Genomic DNA, 17,843 nt, shown 5'->3' on the forward strand with positions numbered 1-17,843 from the left:
ACAAATGTTGTAATTTTTATGGTTCAACAAGTTTTCAATAATTCTATAGGATGATGATATTCATTTATTCAAATGATTTTAAACTTTTTTAATTCTTTTTTAGTTTCTCTAGCCGACAAATTCCTCTCCTGTGTAATGACAGGGATAACGCTAGTTTTCCATTAAAACCAAGTACTATTAGATTTTATATATCTTAATATATAAATGTATTTTTATTTTTAATATTTATTATAAAATATGCTATTTAATAGTGTTTTACTATGTGTACTTAAAATTATATTTTTTTTATCAATATTTAAAACTAGATGTTGATTATGTGAATTAGAGATAGTAATTTATAGAATTAATATTGAAGACCGAGGTAATTATGTTTACTGCATGTTAAGAATATAGCTGTTGAATGTTAAAAAGTAAAATATAATTTTAAATTCTTCTATCTTACTTGCATTTTATTATAGGTGTATATATTTTTTTTAATATTTCAAATTTATGTACTTTTATTTTTTAATGTTATAAGTCTCTCTAAAATATTAAAAAATAAAAATATAGGAAAACTGAATATTGAAAAAAGTACAAGGTTTTATTGCAAAATGTGATTAAAGTAGGACCCCAAGCTATGTTTAAAAAAAAAAAAAAAGAATTGGACAAATCTCCTCGCGCGGGGGCGGTGCGGCGGAGTCCATCACCATGGACCCCCGGCAAGGTCAGCTCATCCTTGTAAGTCAACTCTACGATGCAACAACAGTTGGGATGATTATTTGTGGACTGCGTAGAATTAACACATCGAATAGACAAATTTATTTTCAATACTAAACTCAAAAATTTTAATCAGCCCTAATTTCCGGAGATGCGATGAGTTCTACTGGAGCCGTCGCTAGCAATAGTCTGACTAGCATCATCATGACGTATCACTCTTTCAATTCATGGTCATATTCATCAATTATTGATCAACCTGTGAAATGCATTTGGCTAATGCAGGCTAAGGAAATATCAAAACCTGTGGCGATCTTTCTCTGGCTCCTTCTCTTGCTTTCAAACGGTAATTACAATTACAAATGCCCTAACGCCATCTTTCTTACTTCCCAACCTATTCCCAATTCATTGTACTTTCAATTTCTGCCTTATTTTTATTCGCCTTTTCTTTATTTAAAAACTATGCATAAATTATCTGTCACGCAGAACAAATCTTCTGATGAGACTATTTTATAGACATTCATCAGCACCGTCATTATCAGCTCAATGATAATATCGTCATCATATTAAACAAATCTGCTTATCATTTCCATGTCTTTATAATCCTACAATTATATGAACGCAGATAATTAAGAACAAACAACTCTCTTGGAGGCTCAATCACTATATTAGTATTCTATGGGAATCAAACTTGGGATTGCATAGCCTCCACCACCGTTATCCCTCTCGGGATTTTTGTTCTGTTCCTGCATCCTCATGATTGTGGGACCCCAATAATTTGTTTCACATGCACGGGGATTTTATACATACAATCGCTATCGCCTACCAATTATACAATGTACAAGCTTGGAAATTATGTAATGACAGAGTAGACTTTTTTGAATGTGCGTGCACATGGACAATGAACCATGGTACGAGTAGATTGTGTGAAGAAATGAAAAAGAATGACTTACCACGTATGGCTTCAGAATTTTCAACTTGTCCTTTGTATGCATTAACAATCCTGATGCTTAAAGTATTCGATTTTCTTCATTATAGGGACATCTTTGATTAACATGACATATGCAATGCTTCATTTCCTTCTTTGCCTTTTCAAATAAAAGCTTCATTTTCTTCTTATTGTGAAGATAACGTGCTTGTTGAAGTTTGAACTCGTTAGCTGAGTGGAGAAATGTTATGTGAAAAACGGAAAGGCCATCACTGTCGTAGCAGATGCAGTGAAACAGTTTGACCCGAACTTCTTTGGTGACGCAAATGAAAAAGTGTGATATGATCACTTTTACTTTGACTTTAGTTTTCACTTTGCTGGACCTAAAAGGGCGAAATATTTACTTTTCTTGTTACAACATAGACAGCTCTCTTTCTCGGTTTCCCTGTAGATAAAACTATTTAACTACCTTGAAAGCAGTAATTAATGATCTTTGGGACCTCACATAGGCCTCTCAGAGACAGGGTGAATAAAAAACTTGTCTCTGCGGTGGGGGTGATGCTTCTTCTCAACTCTCACCAAGGTGAGGCATTCTTTCATTTTCTTCCCCCTATTTTCACTGGGCCATTTCTGTCATATCTGTGAAAACACCCTAACCCCTCCTTTGATGTTGCTATTTCAGCATCAGGAGATGTCCACTGGAGGACCCCATTCTCTGGCACAAAGGTTACAAGAGGCTTAGGCCCACGCTAATGACGTCTCATACAGAATGCTGTTGTTATATAAAGGGCACAAATCGCGTCACCTCTCTATGAACTGCAGTAAAATATCCTCTTCTCTGACAACGGGTTACTTTATCTTCTTTCCATCAATTTTTCACTCTTCTGCGTCCTTGAGATGATTTTAACTGTAGAAGTGCTTTTTGTATTCGTTATGGGATTAAAACTTATTCCCCTATTTCACAACTAGCCGCTGGTTTGCCCAAAATTTTCTGAATGATTTTTGCCTATCTGTTCTAGATTTGTTTATTTGGAAATTAAATTTCTGCCGGGGAACTGGTTTTGATATGGTGGTGGACATCATCGGATATCCTTTTGAAAAGGGGAAACCAACGTCTCCATTTTTAAGTCATTACCTTCAGCCATTGAGAGGTAGGGGAAGTTAGCTCTGGATGTCGAAAAAGCGAAAACCATCTCATTCTGTGGGAGACAGTGATGGACACCCATTTAAGACATGGTCCCTTGAGGTTTGAAGAGAAAACAAGATGGGAATTCTCTGGAAGGATGAAGGGAAAAGCTAGAGTATGTTAAATAAGAGAGAAAATTTTAGGACTTTAAAAACTAATGAGATGCATCCTCCGCGAACTTAATGGCATCTGTTACCATTTAGGCTTCAAATCTTCATTAAAAGTGACAAATGTTAAATAAATAAAAAAGAAAATGCTGTCTATTGTATACAGATGAAGTTTACAAATTACAGATCCATGGTAACTGAAAAATGTAAAGGACAAAAAAAAAAGGATCTGGAACAAGCCTTATTCTGCTGTATTTTTTCTGTTTTTAATGAACAAAATAAAGAGAAGCTTAGATCAATCACAAATATTATACTGTAACAGAATGCTCGGAGGTTTTTGTATCAGACACATTTACATAAACAAAAGAAATTTTTGTAGCGCACACCTGTGGTCAGAACACACGAGAGTTTTTCCGACTCAGTTCATATTGGAAATGTCGGCGTCTCTTTCTTTGGTCGAATTCAAAGTTTGCACTTGTTAATTACAGACTAGAGGGTTTGTCCAAAAGCCACTGAGAATCTTTGCAAATCCTTGGTGTAGATGTCTGAAGCTTGAAAAACGGATGGATGCTGGGTGTGGTGCCAACTAGTGCTTGATTCATCTGTCATGAAGCCTGTCTCTGGTTTAACCTCACTGTAAATAGATTGACAGTTTTGATTCTGTGCCGTGTTTGCCAGAAAAAATGGAGAGTTCAGATACTCAGACCATTTAATGTCTTCTTGTTCTGCTTGTGAGTGTACTTGGGCATCTCTATCAGCCTTCACAGGGTCTGCCAATCCCCATGCTAAACTGTTGTTCTCGAGGAAGTTATTGCTGCTTTGCAATTGGATACTCCCACTGCGCCCATTGCTTTTGCTGCTGCTGTTATTGAGGATACTAGCTTCCCAGTTCTGAACCCCATCAATATCGCCAGAGGATATGGAAGGATTATCAGACTGGAGACTCGCGGTGCCAGTGGTACTTACATGTGTTGTTGGGAAAATTGAGCTTGGCACAGAATTAAGCATAGCAGGAGTCATACTAGAATTGAGCTCTGACATCACCTGAGAGGAACTAGAACCTGACATGAAGCAAAGAGAGCTGTTGGGATTTGCAGGGAGCCCAACATGTGGTGGATAGTTCAACTGCTGAAAAGAGAAGTAACTCATCATATCAGAAGGTCCACAACTGGTAATGGAGGCATCAAAGAACAAATCCTGGGCGGGTCGATTGCTGGTCAAATTGCTGCAGCTATTGGCGACCTTGGAGCCGGAGGAAACTTCAAGCGGGTATCGCTCCGAAGGCATTGCATTTGGCCTCGGCTTTGCAGGCTCTGCTACTCTCAAATCATTGGATACCCCTGAGGCTTTGTGATGGCTCTTGTCGGCTGCGGTGGGTTTGTCGTTGTCGTTCTCAACCTCAGAGAGCGGCTTGTGGGTGTTCGGGTCAATGCCTCTCTGCCTAAGCTTCTTCTTGAGGCAGGAATTCCATAGATTTTTAATCTCATTGTCAGTTCTTCCGGGTAACTGAGCTGCAATCTGCGACCACCTGATGAAGCAGCAGACACACATGTAAGTATTTCATATTCATGGAACGAGAACAGTAATCCGAACGACAAAAGATAGGGAGGCCCTGTGAATAGTAGTTCCTCGACGAAGGATAACCACCTGTTGCCTAGGACTGCATGGAGTTCAATTATCAAATTCTCTTCCTGCTGCGAGAATGCCCCTCTTTTCAAATCGGGCCTCAGGTAATTTATCCACCTCAGCCTGCAGCTCTTGCCACACCTCTGCAAACCTGCGTCACGGGCCACACAACCACGGAGAAAGCAAGAGGAGAAGCTTAAAATGATTACAGAGACGCACACTACTACAAGGAAACAGAAAGAAACGAGACGGGTGAGTACCGGCAAGTTTGGGTACGGAGCTCCAACATCCATGGCCATGCTTGGTGATGTAATTGAGAAGCTTCTCGTCTTCCTCGGGAGACCAGAGGCCTTTCCTTAGTTTCTGCTTGTAACAGCAAGAGTGTCTTCCCATGTGCACTTGACTCGTTCAATCCACCTTGGATGCTTCTGGTCAGTAAGAAGGCAGGAGGAGCTTTGACATGAAGAGTACGTCTTGAGGATTGTTTTGGAAAGCTAGCTGAAGAGAACAAAATGTGAGCTTCATAGGGAATCATGAAATAAATAGAATAGAAGGAAGAGGCTTTTAAGGTGTAGTGGAGGTGGAGGGGTAGTTGTTAGGCATTGAGCTCTTCTAACTTGTGAATGACTTTACCCAAAAAAAAAAAAAAAATTTGCGAATGACTTCCCGAACTGGGCTCCTCTCCCTTCAAAGGCTTGTGACTTAGAGTGGTGACCCTTTGGGTGGCTCATCTTATCTTCAACGGTCCAGATCAAATCCTTCCATATCACGGGACACTCAACATCATCTGCTTTGAGTTTGACTTCTGAAAATAAATCACTCATCACACTTTTTATCAGTGATAACATAACATCAATATATTTCTATTTAATTTAAAAACATTAATTTTAAGAAAATAATAGTATAAATATTATATTACGATTTGCTAACCATATCAAGATAATTGCATTAGTATAAATCCATGTCAGTAAAAAAATAATGCCATAAACTGTAATTTTTTACTAACTGGAATCAAGTGGATTTAATGGACATTATACATGTATACGTTACATATGGGTAGTGAATTTTAAATGAAAAGGTTTAATTAATAGAAATAATGTCTTGCCTTTAAAGGATTTATCTAGATGCATGCAGGGGAGTGGACATGTCCAGAAATTGAAGCAAGTGTGACAATAGTTTGCTATTGTTGTAGGCTTTTGCAAAAAGAGGAGGATTTTAACAAACGATAACACAGTTTCACTCAGGTTTCCAAGTGCAAATTTCTTGCTCAAAGGAAATGCCCCGTATTGGCAGCCTTCACAAACTAAGCATTCTGCATTCATTTCGCCATAACGGAACCATTCTCTTTCTTCCTTCCCCATACTTCTTATTTTTAGCTTTCCATGATGCTTTTATTTTTTTCCAACCTACATGTATCTTTCTCTCAGAAATAATATTGTTCAATGCACAATTAGATATTAAATATAAATATCCCCCAACGACAATTTATAAAAGAGAAAATTAAATACTTAATTTTATATATTTAAGATACCCATCTTCAATCAAATTAAGAATTTATTTTCTCAATAACTTACCCTCCAACCAACTCTTGTTAATAATATTTTATTTTTTTTAAAAAAAAGTAAAATTCACTCTTATTGGTTTAATTGAAAATAATTAATTAAGCATATAAGATTAAATATGTAAGTCCTCTCCTCCTTCTTATAAAATCATGATTTGGCTGCAAAATCCAAAAATGCTTTTGACATGTTTGCAAGTTGAGGCGATTTTTCTTTCCTTGGAAAATGCCGGAAACTCTACCAACCCCGAAAAATTTTGGTGTACTTTGCAATTTGAAAGCCACCCAAGTGTTTAATTAAATGTCGATTTCTTTTAAGTTTAGTTGTCCGAATTCATACAAGTTCTGCGATTGTGTGGAAAGCATTAAAAGCGTAGTTAATTATGGAATTGATCCGCTCCACTTCTCTTCATATAAATAAGGATTCCTCAATCCCAATAATGCAATTGGCCTCTAGTTTGTTTATTGGAGGCTGCAATTCTTGAAACTCGAAAGCAGACAAATGTTGATAATCAATTATTACAATTTGCAGGCATGCTTAATTTGACAAAACTTTAAATGCGGTATTCTATTCCATTCATCAATGCTAGCTTGGGCTCAATTCATTCGTACTTGGCTTTAGACTTTTCAGCTCAAGCATGTTAGGAATCAAGGCTTTTAATTGTTGAACATGTATTGAAGGTTTAGAGTGGCATTAAGATGTTTAAGTATAAGTGAACTTAAATGAGTGTGGAAAATTGTACTTAATAAATAGTATATAATAAAATAAAAGGAATTATAAATTTCACCCTTGATATTTTGAGTTAGGATGGGGTGTGATGTTGTTATTTTTGTTTATTTTCTCTCTTTATTCCATGGCTTTATCGCTGATCACGGATTGAAGCCTATGTAAACATAATCAGTATTATAATAATGTGTAGGAGAGGCTACTCATCAAGTTGACATTCATTGCTTAGTTGACGCCCATTTTTAATGTGGCTGTTAAGGTCCTTTAAAACCTCAGAGGTTCATCTTGTAATCAATCCTCATGTGTGTAATGATAACGGTTGGATTCTTTATATTTAGGATCTTGGTTTCACAGTTAAAATTAATTTAGTTTCAACTTATTTTACAAGGAAATTAATCATAAACTTCTATGATTTTTGTGAAAAGTATGCATTCATGTTTATTTTTTGAAAAAAATCATAAATCTCTTTCAAATTAGAAATTAATAATATATTCTAGTATAATTTTTTTAACTAGAATACCTTCTGCTTCTAGTAATATTTTTATATGGCTATCTCTATACAGCTCTCTGGCTCAATGTGTAATCTAAATACATATTAATAACTATATATGACGTTTTAGTTTTCTTGCTATTTATGAAGGATATTTGAGTGAAATTTTCAAAAATTCTGCAATTTATTCTGAATAAAAATAAAACGTGAAGAAATATATTAAAAATCGAATTGCATGATGTTAAGTTGTAAAAAACTATATAATTAGTCTCGAATGCCATACCGTTGCTATGTTTTAATTGGAATTTTAATCATGAGAGTCTAATGAATTTCATGTAAATTGTTAATTTGTTATGTTCAATTCTTATAGCTTTATAATATTTTGATTGAGCTAGCTTTCATCCTTTGAATTTGGCTGAAAGTCATAAATTCAAAGACCATAGAAAAATAAAAATGAAAAATGACAATTACAGACCATCTAAAGATATTAATGACAATTCAAAATCTCAAAATATTAACATGTTAGAAAAAGATCATGATCTTTATTTGCAATTAAAATACTTATAATTATTTAAATAGCCAATAAAAGGTTCATTGAGAAAGATCACTTGTAAATATATATAAAAAGTTAATTATGAATTAATAAATAATTTCATGAATATATACATTGTTATTTGTGAATTTTAAAAAAATTACTAGTGAATTTGTAGAAATTCAGTTGTGAATAATATTAAAAAACATAAGAAAGTCTTCAAATTATTGATTTAAGATTAAAATTAATTAATAATCATTTACAATTCATCATTACACACACACACACAACTGTAATTCTTTAAATTTATAATTGATTGTCCCCAAATCAAAAATTAACCAGTGATCATTCTAAAATTCATAAGTGATTATTTTGAAATTCAAAAGTGACATTGTATAAGTTTATAAAATTATCTATATATTCACAATTGACTCTCCATTATTTACAAATAATATTATTTAAATTCATGGTTAAATTTATTTAAATTCATGATTCATATTCCATTAATTATTTTAATAATTAATTATTTTTTATTGCAAATAAAGACCATAGCCCTTCTTCCATGATATTTCAATAATCGAGTTCTTCAATTATTATTACAGCTTTTAAAATTAAGTTATCTGTAATAGCTACTTTCCCAAATAAATGTTCTTCCCAGTTAGGTTTATCAAGCTAGTCACCACCTTGCATGCGCAGAAAGACAAATTCATTAAATAGTAAAATAATTAATTATTTGGAATAATTAATCAACCAGCAAATCACTTCAAAGCACCAAAACTGAAGACAACAGTAAGAGTGCTAGCATGTGTGTAATAAAGTCATGTAAATTAAATTTATGCTATCCAAAGTTGATCTCTCGGAAGAAAATGAATATACAATCATATTTCTTGGAATAAAAGTAATCAAAATACACTAAAATACTACCCATTTCCTTTGTCCTTCTTAGATGGCACAACTGCACAATATTCTCGTCAATTTATTCACTGATCGCTCACAAACATCCAAACTAGTAATTTGTCTGTTAGCACATATTCTTCGACGATCATGTTTTGAACTTGAAATTAAAAAAAAATAACTGGGCCCATTATTCTCAAATAAGAAAGTGGATGAATTAGTGATATCAATAATGTTGATTCCTGTGTGATAGCCTGTCTTTCTTTGTTGTGACATTGAGATGCTTCCATGCCCTAAAGGAGACATCCAAATGGGTTATTTTTTAAAAAAATAATAATAAGAGAGCATCAGCTCCGGAAGATGCTTGTAATCTCCATGCCTCATCATGCATCTCTAAGCTTATCCTAATTTTTCCCATATATATGAGCTGTTCACCCCGAGTCAAACTTCAACACATCCTCTTGTAAAATGTTTACTTGTTGCATTCCCCTTTACGTGTCAATAATTTGTGTCGGCTTCGTTGTCCTTTATATATATTTTCACTGAAAAAATAATCAAACGTGACCATTTAATTAGTGACCAAATTGAGGTTTGGTCAGCTTAGCTTTGTTATTGCAGATACCTCCATTTTCTTGCCCTCTCTCCTCCGCTCCCTCTTCTCTCTGTGTTTTCCTTCGAATACATATATATATATATATATATATATGTTCATGTCTGCGTTTCTGGGAATCAATCTCTAACAGCAAATGATTGGAACAATATGAAGAGGCATGCGAAATATTCGCTAGCTGCTGCAAGGTGGCATTTGAATGTTTATTCGAGTGGTCTTGTTCATGAAAACACGCACGTTGATGGTGTTACTGTTATTACTATTATTATTATATTAAATATTTTGGGTAAAGTGAAGGAAGGTAATCGCAATTAATTAATTAAGAACAATGAACATGTTAAACCACTGGGATAATTAGAGGGAGACAAAAGGATGGAACAAATCTAATCCAAAATCAGTTTGTACAATTTGATGTGTGTATTTGGGTCACAGGTTGATGAGCTGGGATTCCTTTGCGAAACACTGAATGCATGTATGGAAATTTTAGCAGATGGAGCCCCTCACCCCTCAGTTTTTAGTTTTTCTTTATATTTTTATTTTGGCAGGGGAAAAAAGAGCTGCATAATAGAAAGATTATTGTGTGTGTGTATAGCATTATTGTGAAATGAGAATATTTGACATTAATCTTGGTAGGTACATCACCAAAACTAAGCTTATAATTAAGGTCCAATGCATATTCCCACAAATCCAGATTAAAGAAGGACTAAAAGCCCCTTCTTTTCCCCTTTTTCGCTTCAAAGTTGTCCATTAATGATTGATTAGCAAGTCCTGTCCTTGCTAGGAGCTCTCTCCTTAAATAAAAGACACGGTGCTTGTACTGCAATTTAAGATCTGATTATTTCTTTTAAAATTTATTTCCTGACTGACCAAATCAAGTTGAATTATAATCAAGTTTCACATATGATATATTCGTTGAAACTTCCCTGGAACTTCTGACAACTGGAGGCATATATTCTTCTTAAAGCCTATGTTATCAGTTTGGAAAACATAGGTCAGTATCGTGGTAACTATCCTCATCAATCTGCAGGGTTTTTGAAATGACTAGTATTTGCAATTAAATTGTGAATTTAAAAATATAGGCTCAACTTAATTTAATTAATTTTAATTAAAAAATATATATTTATGAAGTCTTAGCTGCTAAGTTAAGACCATCCACACTCCATCCATGATCAAGATAAAGGAAGTTCTTCTTAAATTTAAGAAAAGTGGTGATCGTGGGATTTAGACACCAAATCAAGATCGTCTATAAATAGAGAACCTTGCTTTCAACAATTATCAACATCAACAAACTATCAGTCAAATTTTTAAACTTCATGTCTGCTATTTTATTTTATTTTTCCTTTTATTATGTAGTTTTAGTCTTTATTTTTTATTGTACAGTTGGCACACCACCTCTTTTTTTAATTAATGTATCTCTATTTTTCTGCATTTAGATTAATTTTTTCACTTTGTATTCTCATATATGAATAAACTATGGTAAGGAAGCTTGGGTTTATAATGTTTGATTAGAAGTCAGGTTCTTCCATCCTCTTGAGACCCCATGTTTCTGGTGCGCCTTGAGTAGAGTCAGGAATAAGGGTCGGGCTTGACGAGCTGCCTATTTAAGCCCGTTTTAATAAAAGTTTGAGCTTGAAAATTTGATATATTTTGGGATAACCGGGCTTTGAAGCCCGGCCTTTTTAAGCCCTAAAAAAAGGGCTCGGGCCCGGGCGGCCCGTGAAGCCCGTTTTTTTTTTGGTATTGTAGGTGATGATGATGATGAAGCCCATGAAGCCCTAAAATTTGGTATTGTAGGTGATGATGATGATGAAGTTGCAAAGATAATTAATATTAAGCCTCTGCCTCCATCTTCCATGAGTGGACCTACATCTGAGGGTTTTAATATTTTATTTGTGAATGATGATGATGGAGATCTTGATTAGGATTGATGATGATGTTTACCTTCATCTTATTTAGACTTTTAAATTATTTATTTATTTTTTAGATTATGTGAGACTTTAGTTAGGTGTATGTTGAATTTTAAAATATTTTAAATAAATTTTAATATTAAATTTTATTTTATTTTATTCCTATCAGAGTTTATGGGCTCGGCCCTGAGCCCTTTGAATAAGGGTCGGGCTTTAATTTTAGGATAAAATTAGGGTAACCAGGCTTTAGGGCCTAAGCCCATAAGGGCCGAGCCCATATGGGCTAAGCCCGCCCGTTAACCAACTCTAGCCTTGCGACACCCCCTTTTATTTTTTCCTAACAATTGTTGGCACACCCAGTGGGACCTATGTGAACGGAATGCTTAGGACATATAAGGATTGATATGTTATTGGAAAGAATAGACCTGAGTCTTATGACTCAGAGAACATGGCTGTACACACAAAACATGGAGTACAAGCTAAGGAGAGGTAAAGAGCAAAGAGCTTTATTGCAAACTCTGAAGGATGGATTAAGGAACATCCCTTCTATGCTATCTAGACTATCATAGGAGCAAGTTTTAATTAGCTTTCACCTTCAAAGAATAGATGGACTCAGGGGGTAGTCTCCCAATGTGTCATTCGACCAGAAGATCAATAACGAGGATCATTATAACATTCCTTAAAGGATAAATAACAAGTCCAATTCAATAGCAGGCCCGTTCAGCCATAAGAGCCAAAGTTGCTGGGGGCAACGCCAAAGTGGCTAGAGTTATAAGAGCCAGCGTCACAGGAGCTGAAATCGCAAAGGCCAGAGTCATTAGAACCAGCACTAAAGTGGCCAGAGCTATAAGGGCCAGCGCTACAAGAGCCAGAGCCACAAGGGTCGGAACTATAAGGATCAGAGCCATAGGGGCTGAAACTATAAGGACTAGCATAAGGGCCAATGTCGTAGGGGCCAGAACCAAAGAAGCTGAAGTTAAAGGGGCCACAACCATAAAGGCCAACGCCACAGGGGCCAAAGTTAAAAAATGCGAGCTTTGCAAGGGCCTTTTCATAGGAGCTCTCTCTTAAAGGGCACTCTCCATAGAGGCAAAAGTTATAAGATTAAGCCCCGTAACAGCTAGATTTTACAGAAGTAGTCTTTAAAGTCTAAAACTTAAAGGGCCAATTTCAAAACTAGTTCTTGAGGTCTTAAACCTCGAGAAACTTGATCCTAAGCTAGATCACATGGTCTCTAATCCTCAACCACGAGAGCTTCCTTTAAGTAAAGTACCAAATCAACCATCAACAAAATGGGAACGAGCCGATCCTCTAAGACATACTACTTACGCAATGCTCGTGAGTGGGGTCAATGGAAATATCTATATAAAATTAACCTATAAAGGCTCCGATCAATTTATATGTGAGGGTATTGTTTGCACCCAAATTATGAATTTAAAGGCCTAGGCTCAATTTAACTTAATCGGCTTTAATTAAAAAAAAGAATATTTATGAAACCTTAGTCATTAAATCAAAACTATCCACACTCTATCCATGATAAGTGACGAAGATGTAGGAAATGCTTTTTAAATTTAAGGAAAGTGGCGATCATGGAATTTAGGTACCAAGTCAAGATCATCTATAAATAAAGAAGCCCTCTCTCAACAATCATCAGTGTCAACAAACTATCAGTAAAATTTTCAGACTTTGCATATGCTACTTTATCTTATTTTCCCTTTTATTTTATAATTTTAATCTTTATTTTTCATTGTACGGCTGACATAGCCCTACCATCTCTTTCTTTAATTAATATATCTCCGCTTTTTTGCGTCTATATTAATTTTTTTACTTCACTTTCTTATATTCGGGTGAACTGTGGTAAGAGAGTTTGGGTTTTTTACATTTGATTAGAAGTCAGGTTCTTCCATCCTATTGAAATCCCACATTTCTGGCACGTCTCACGATACTTTCTTTTATTTTTTCCCAACAACTACAAAAAAAAAAAAAAAACTTTCAATGGTAATTTTTAAAGTAGTTATAAAAAGTTTGATTTTCATAATTATTAATAGTAATTAAATATAATCATCATAATTATTTATTTGGTGTTTAATCCAATATTTAACATTTTAAGATATTAATTTTGTTGTATTTTATGATGAATATATAAAATAACATAATGAGCTTTCATTTAATATATTTGTTGTTAAATTGATAGTTTAAAATAATAAAATTATTTTAAGATAAAGTTAAGATATTATTTAATATTAATGAGCTAAATTAAATATCATAGCCAAATCATATTATTTTAAGTTAGTTTTTATTATCAAGTAATGTTTAATTTAATTTAGTCTAACTATTTAGGTTAGTTTAGTTCATTAGTATTATTCAATAAACACTAAATCTAACTAAACTAACTAATGCATACCCTGTGTGAAGTAATAAATTCATTCAAAAATCTATTATTTGATATTTTAATTTAAAATGCACATAATGTGGTAAGGAGTCTCTATTCAAATTTTTTATGATTAAATTGATATTTTAAACAAAACACCACTTATTTATAATTATTAGATATGTGATAGTTAAATTTATTCATTCATAGAATAATATTTCATCCAATCTAATTTTTCAATTGAAATTTTACTTTTAATACCGGCAACTTTAAAACTTGATGTTAGTTTATATGTTCTAAATTCGATCGCTATTGATAAGGAAGAGAAAGATGAAAATAAGAAAGATGAGAGATTATAAAATATATATATATGTATGTGATGCTATACGATTTTTTTTTGGTGCTATCTTACTACATAAATATAAAAAAAAGATAATTTTTTTATAAAAGTATAATTTAAACATGAAAACTAATTAAAAAAGTAAAATGTAATGTAAAAACAAAACAATTACATTACTTAAAAGTTATTGTTCATTAAAAGTAAAAATAAAATTTTAATTAAAACTAGCAAGAAAACTCAATAATTATGATTTAATGCATAATCATTTATATTTTTATTATTTATTCTTAAATATTTTTATATTATAATTATAACTATAAATATTAAAATAAATAATACAATAACCTCAAGAAGCAAAAAAATAAATAATTCAAATGATCTTGTATTAATTATATTTATAATTTACTTTAGACAAAATAAATAATGTAATTTATAATTTTAGTAAATTAAAAGAATTAAATTGAAGTGTTTAATGATACTTATAATACTTTATAATATTTAATATGTAAGATATGTGTGTGTTTGTTTAGTTTAAAACTATATATTTAGTTATGTAATAATAGATTATAAGTTCATTCCAACTCAATAGCAAGATATGGAATACAAAAGAAAGTCATGAGCTTGAATCATGGAAGAGGCAATTTGTGAAATGAAAATATGAATTTGTGGCACTACGACACGTGACAGGTGACATGGCACCACTGTGACATGTGGCACGTGACATGGCACCATATGAGAGCGGGAGGGTGACATGATGACATGTGAGTAAATAAACTAGTATTACTTTTCAGCAATGACAAAAAAGTCATCGTTAATTGGTAAATGTCACTGCTGATACTCAATATTTAGCAGCAACTAAATAGTCATCACTTATGTATAATTTCTGTGGTGACAAATGACACTACCAATTCTCAACTTTTAAGGGTGACAAATTTCAGCGATATTATCATGTCGATAAAATTAGAGACAAGAATTTTCATGATGACATTGCTACAATTTTTTATCGCCATTGAAAACTTTCAATAACAACAAAGTCAATTTTTCTACAGTATATATCCCCAAAGCCGTAATTTTGTGTTGAACAACTAATAATTGACAAGAAAGAGCAGTTGATGTGTTCATCAAAATCAGAGGAGCTTCAGTCTAACTGCATCCATGGAACTGCACAAGTCATAACCCACAGCCCACACCTGGTTGACGTTTCAAAGTTTCAAATTTTGGTCCTTCTGATTCCAACGTAATGCATAAGATTTTATGTGGTCATGGATTGCGATGAAGCGGAAAATATCTTGGCGAAAGTGAGTAGATGAGAGAAGTGGCTTGAGATGTAGTCAGGTTGAGAAGACCCTTGAGCGAGTTATCTTAACTCAAATGGCCCATTAAGGCTGCTTGGAAACATAAGCACATGCAATTTTCTTAAGTTTTTGCTAACAAACACTTTAATTATATGTCTTTTGTCTTGTCAAGGCGACAAGTGATGATGACTCACACACGACGCTTTCTGTATCTAGAACATTAACACCCGCCTAATCACCACCCCTCAATATTTGTTTATTATTTGAAGGGCGAAATCATGCATATATACTGTTGTTTCCCCTTTTATCGCCCAAACTGGTTCTTTTTAATCAAGTTTAAAGTGTGTAGTGTAATTAGGGAGAGATCTTGGCATATCAATTATCAATAGCATTTAATTTGTCCGGTTGAAATGTTCTTGAGGCATGCATGAATAATTACATGTTTTGATGGTCAACTTTATCGTCACATAAACATCATTACTTTCAAATTTGGGAGAGAACTGTTTGAGATTCTAAGTCCCAAGAGTTGAGTCTTCTCAATCAATTTGGTTTTCAGTCACAGGTTGTGCTTCGTCCGCAGTAGAGAACGATAGCCCTCTCTGTGCCCTTGATTGCAACAATGAGGTCTTTATCAAATTTCTCACATCCTTTTCAGATCGACAAGTAGCACAGGCCGCACATGTAAAAATCAAATCTTTCATAGTTACATTATCACTTCATAAATTAAAAAGAGATTGATTATAATATATCAATGTGCGTGAAAACTTGGTTTCTCTCATTCGTATTTGCACCGCATGTAATGCAATCAATTTTTGATTGTAGAAAGTCCTCCACTTTGTGGGCATTTCTTTTTGTCTCCTGGATCAACCCATTTGTCTTTTGGGGGCCCACTTATCTGTTTGTTTGTTTGTTTTTTTTTAATAATTTGTGTGCTGCGTTGAGCTATTGGTGTACAAATTCAAACAATAATTGCATAAATAATGGAGTACCTAAGGAAAATGCCCCAGAACACCCGGGATTCGATCAAGGCATTTGAAGCCCAGAGTTTCAAGCCCACGATTTGGGCTATGGCATCTTAATACATTGTATGATTCGGAGCCTTAAAATCCGTGAATGGATTATGGGCCGAGCCCAATCAAGGGACTTAGTCTTTCCTCATAATTATTGTACTGGAAGAAGTTCAAATAAGGAAAAAAAAATTTAATTCAAAAGGATAAAAATGAAAATAATTCAATTGTGGACAAAAATCAAAGTACTATTTACTGTAAAATTATTAATTATTAATTTTTTTATTTCACTTGTTAAGTTACTAATATGCATTACAAATTATATGAGTTGACATATTAATAATTATATAAAAATTAACATTAACTATTTAATTATAAACAACAATATCAATTGTTACATTAATAAATTTATTTATTAATTTATTAATATTAATTATAAATTATTGACAAGTCTTATAATTTATAACTGATATTAATAAATTAATAAATTAATAATTAATATTACTATTCATTTGATAAATAGATGTAATTTATAAATGATATTGATAAATTAATAAATAAATTAAAAAAGTTAATACTAGTGATTCAATAAAGCGTACTTTATTTTTTTTATTGTTAAAATTATTTTTACTTTTATTTTTTAAATTGAAAAAAAAATCATAATTTTTTGTGACCGATTGATAATTATATTACATCCCTTGTCTTTATTTAAAATTTTCCCTATTGTCTTTAATTCTTTATCAACCAATACCGTCGCCACGAAGATAGTGTGTCCCTATTCCCACACACAGCTTTACTCTTTGATGGAGATTTGTAACCATTTTTTTTTTTTAAAGAATTGTCTTTAATTCGCTGTTGATTCATTCACCTTTTTCCCACCACACTTTTGATTCATTCAGCTGCCGGCAACAATTTAGAAATACAGTAAATCAATTGGAACAATTATTTTTCCCTCACAATTACTTTGGCCCTATATACACAGATTATTTTTAACATTTTACTTCTAAATCAAACAAATTTTAAATTTTATTAGCTTCATATAAAAATTTAACAAGTTTTTAACGCTACCTTTATTAAATATGCACACTTTAAAAATAAAATAATCTATCATATGATGATTTTCACAACATTTGATAAGGATAAAGATAGCACAATAATTGTTGAGGTGTTCTATAAATAAAATTAAAATAAATATTTTTTTTGTCTTATAAATAGAATAAGAAAGGTGACATAGGATTTGTTTGTTTTCTATTTTTAAAAAAAGAAAAAATTTAACGCTCATTTGGATAATTTTTTTATTTAATTGATTTCAAAACTGTTTCTATTTTTATTTTTAACAACAACAAAATAAAAAAAATTTAATTTATTTTCAATTTATTTTTTATTTTTAAAATGCATCATATTTAGTTATTGAAAATTTTTAAAAATAAAAAATAAAAACAGAAGCCAAACAAACTCATAATCTCTTTCTTTTAAATTAAACTAACTACGCAAGATTAAAAAAAAAAAAAATCAGTTGAGCCCTAATGTAGTGATGACTCAGGATGTAATTTCCTTGCCTATGGATGACCT

General features: G+C 32.8%; 1 protein-coding gene across 1 annotated transcript; it reads right to left on the minus strand.

Annotated features, from left to right (window-relative positions):
• Window positions 1–3,045: 3,045 nt before the first annotated feature.
• On the minus strand, window positions 3,046–5,063 carry LOC129315756 (transcription factor MYB61). The gene is made up of 3 exons (XM_054959770.1): window positions 4,801–5,063; window positions 4,562–4,691; window positions 3,046–4,442 (listed from the first exon to the last, which is right to left on the minus strand). The coding sequence occupies exons 1-3, from the start codon at window positions 4,931–4,933 to the stop codon at window positions 3,404–3,406; spliced, it is 1,302 nt and encodes a 433-aa protein (XP_054815745.1). The 5' UTR covers window positions 4,934–5,063; the 3' UTR covers window positions 3,046–3,403.
• Between the last annotated feature and the right edge of the window lie 12,780 nt (window positions 5,064–17,843).

Source organism: Prosopis cineraria, unplaced genomic scaffold, assembly GCF_029017545.1.
Source record: "Prosopis cineraria cultivar Desert tree isolate PC_DT_omini unplaced genomic scaffold, ASM2901754v1 PC1, whole genome shotgun sequence".
In the NCBI taxonomy this organism is placed as follows: Eukaryota; Viridiplantae; Streptophyta; class Magnoliopsida; order Fabales; family Fabaceae; genus Prosopis; species Prosopis cineraria.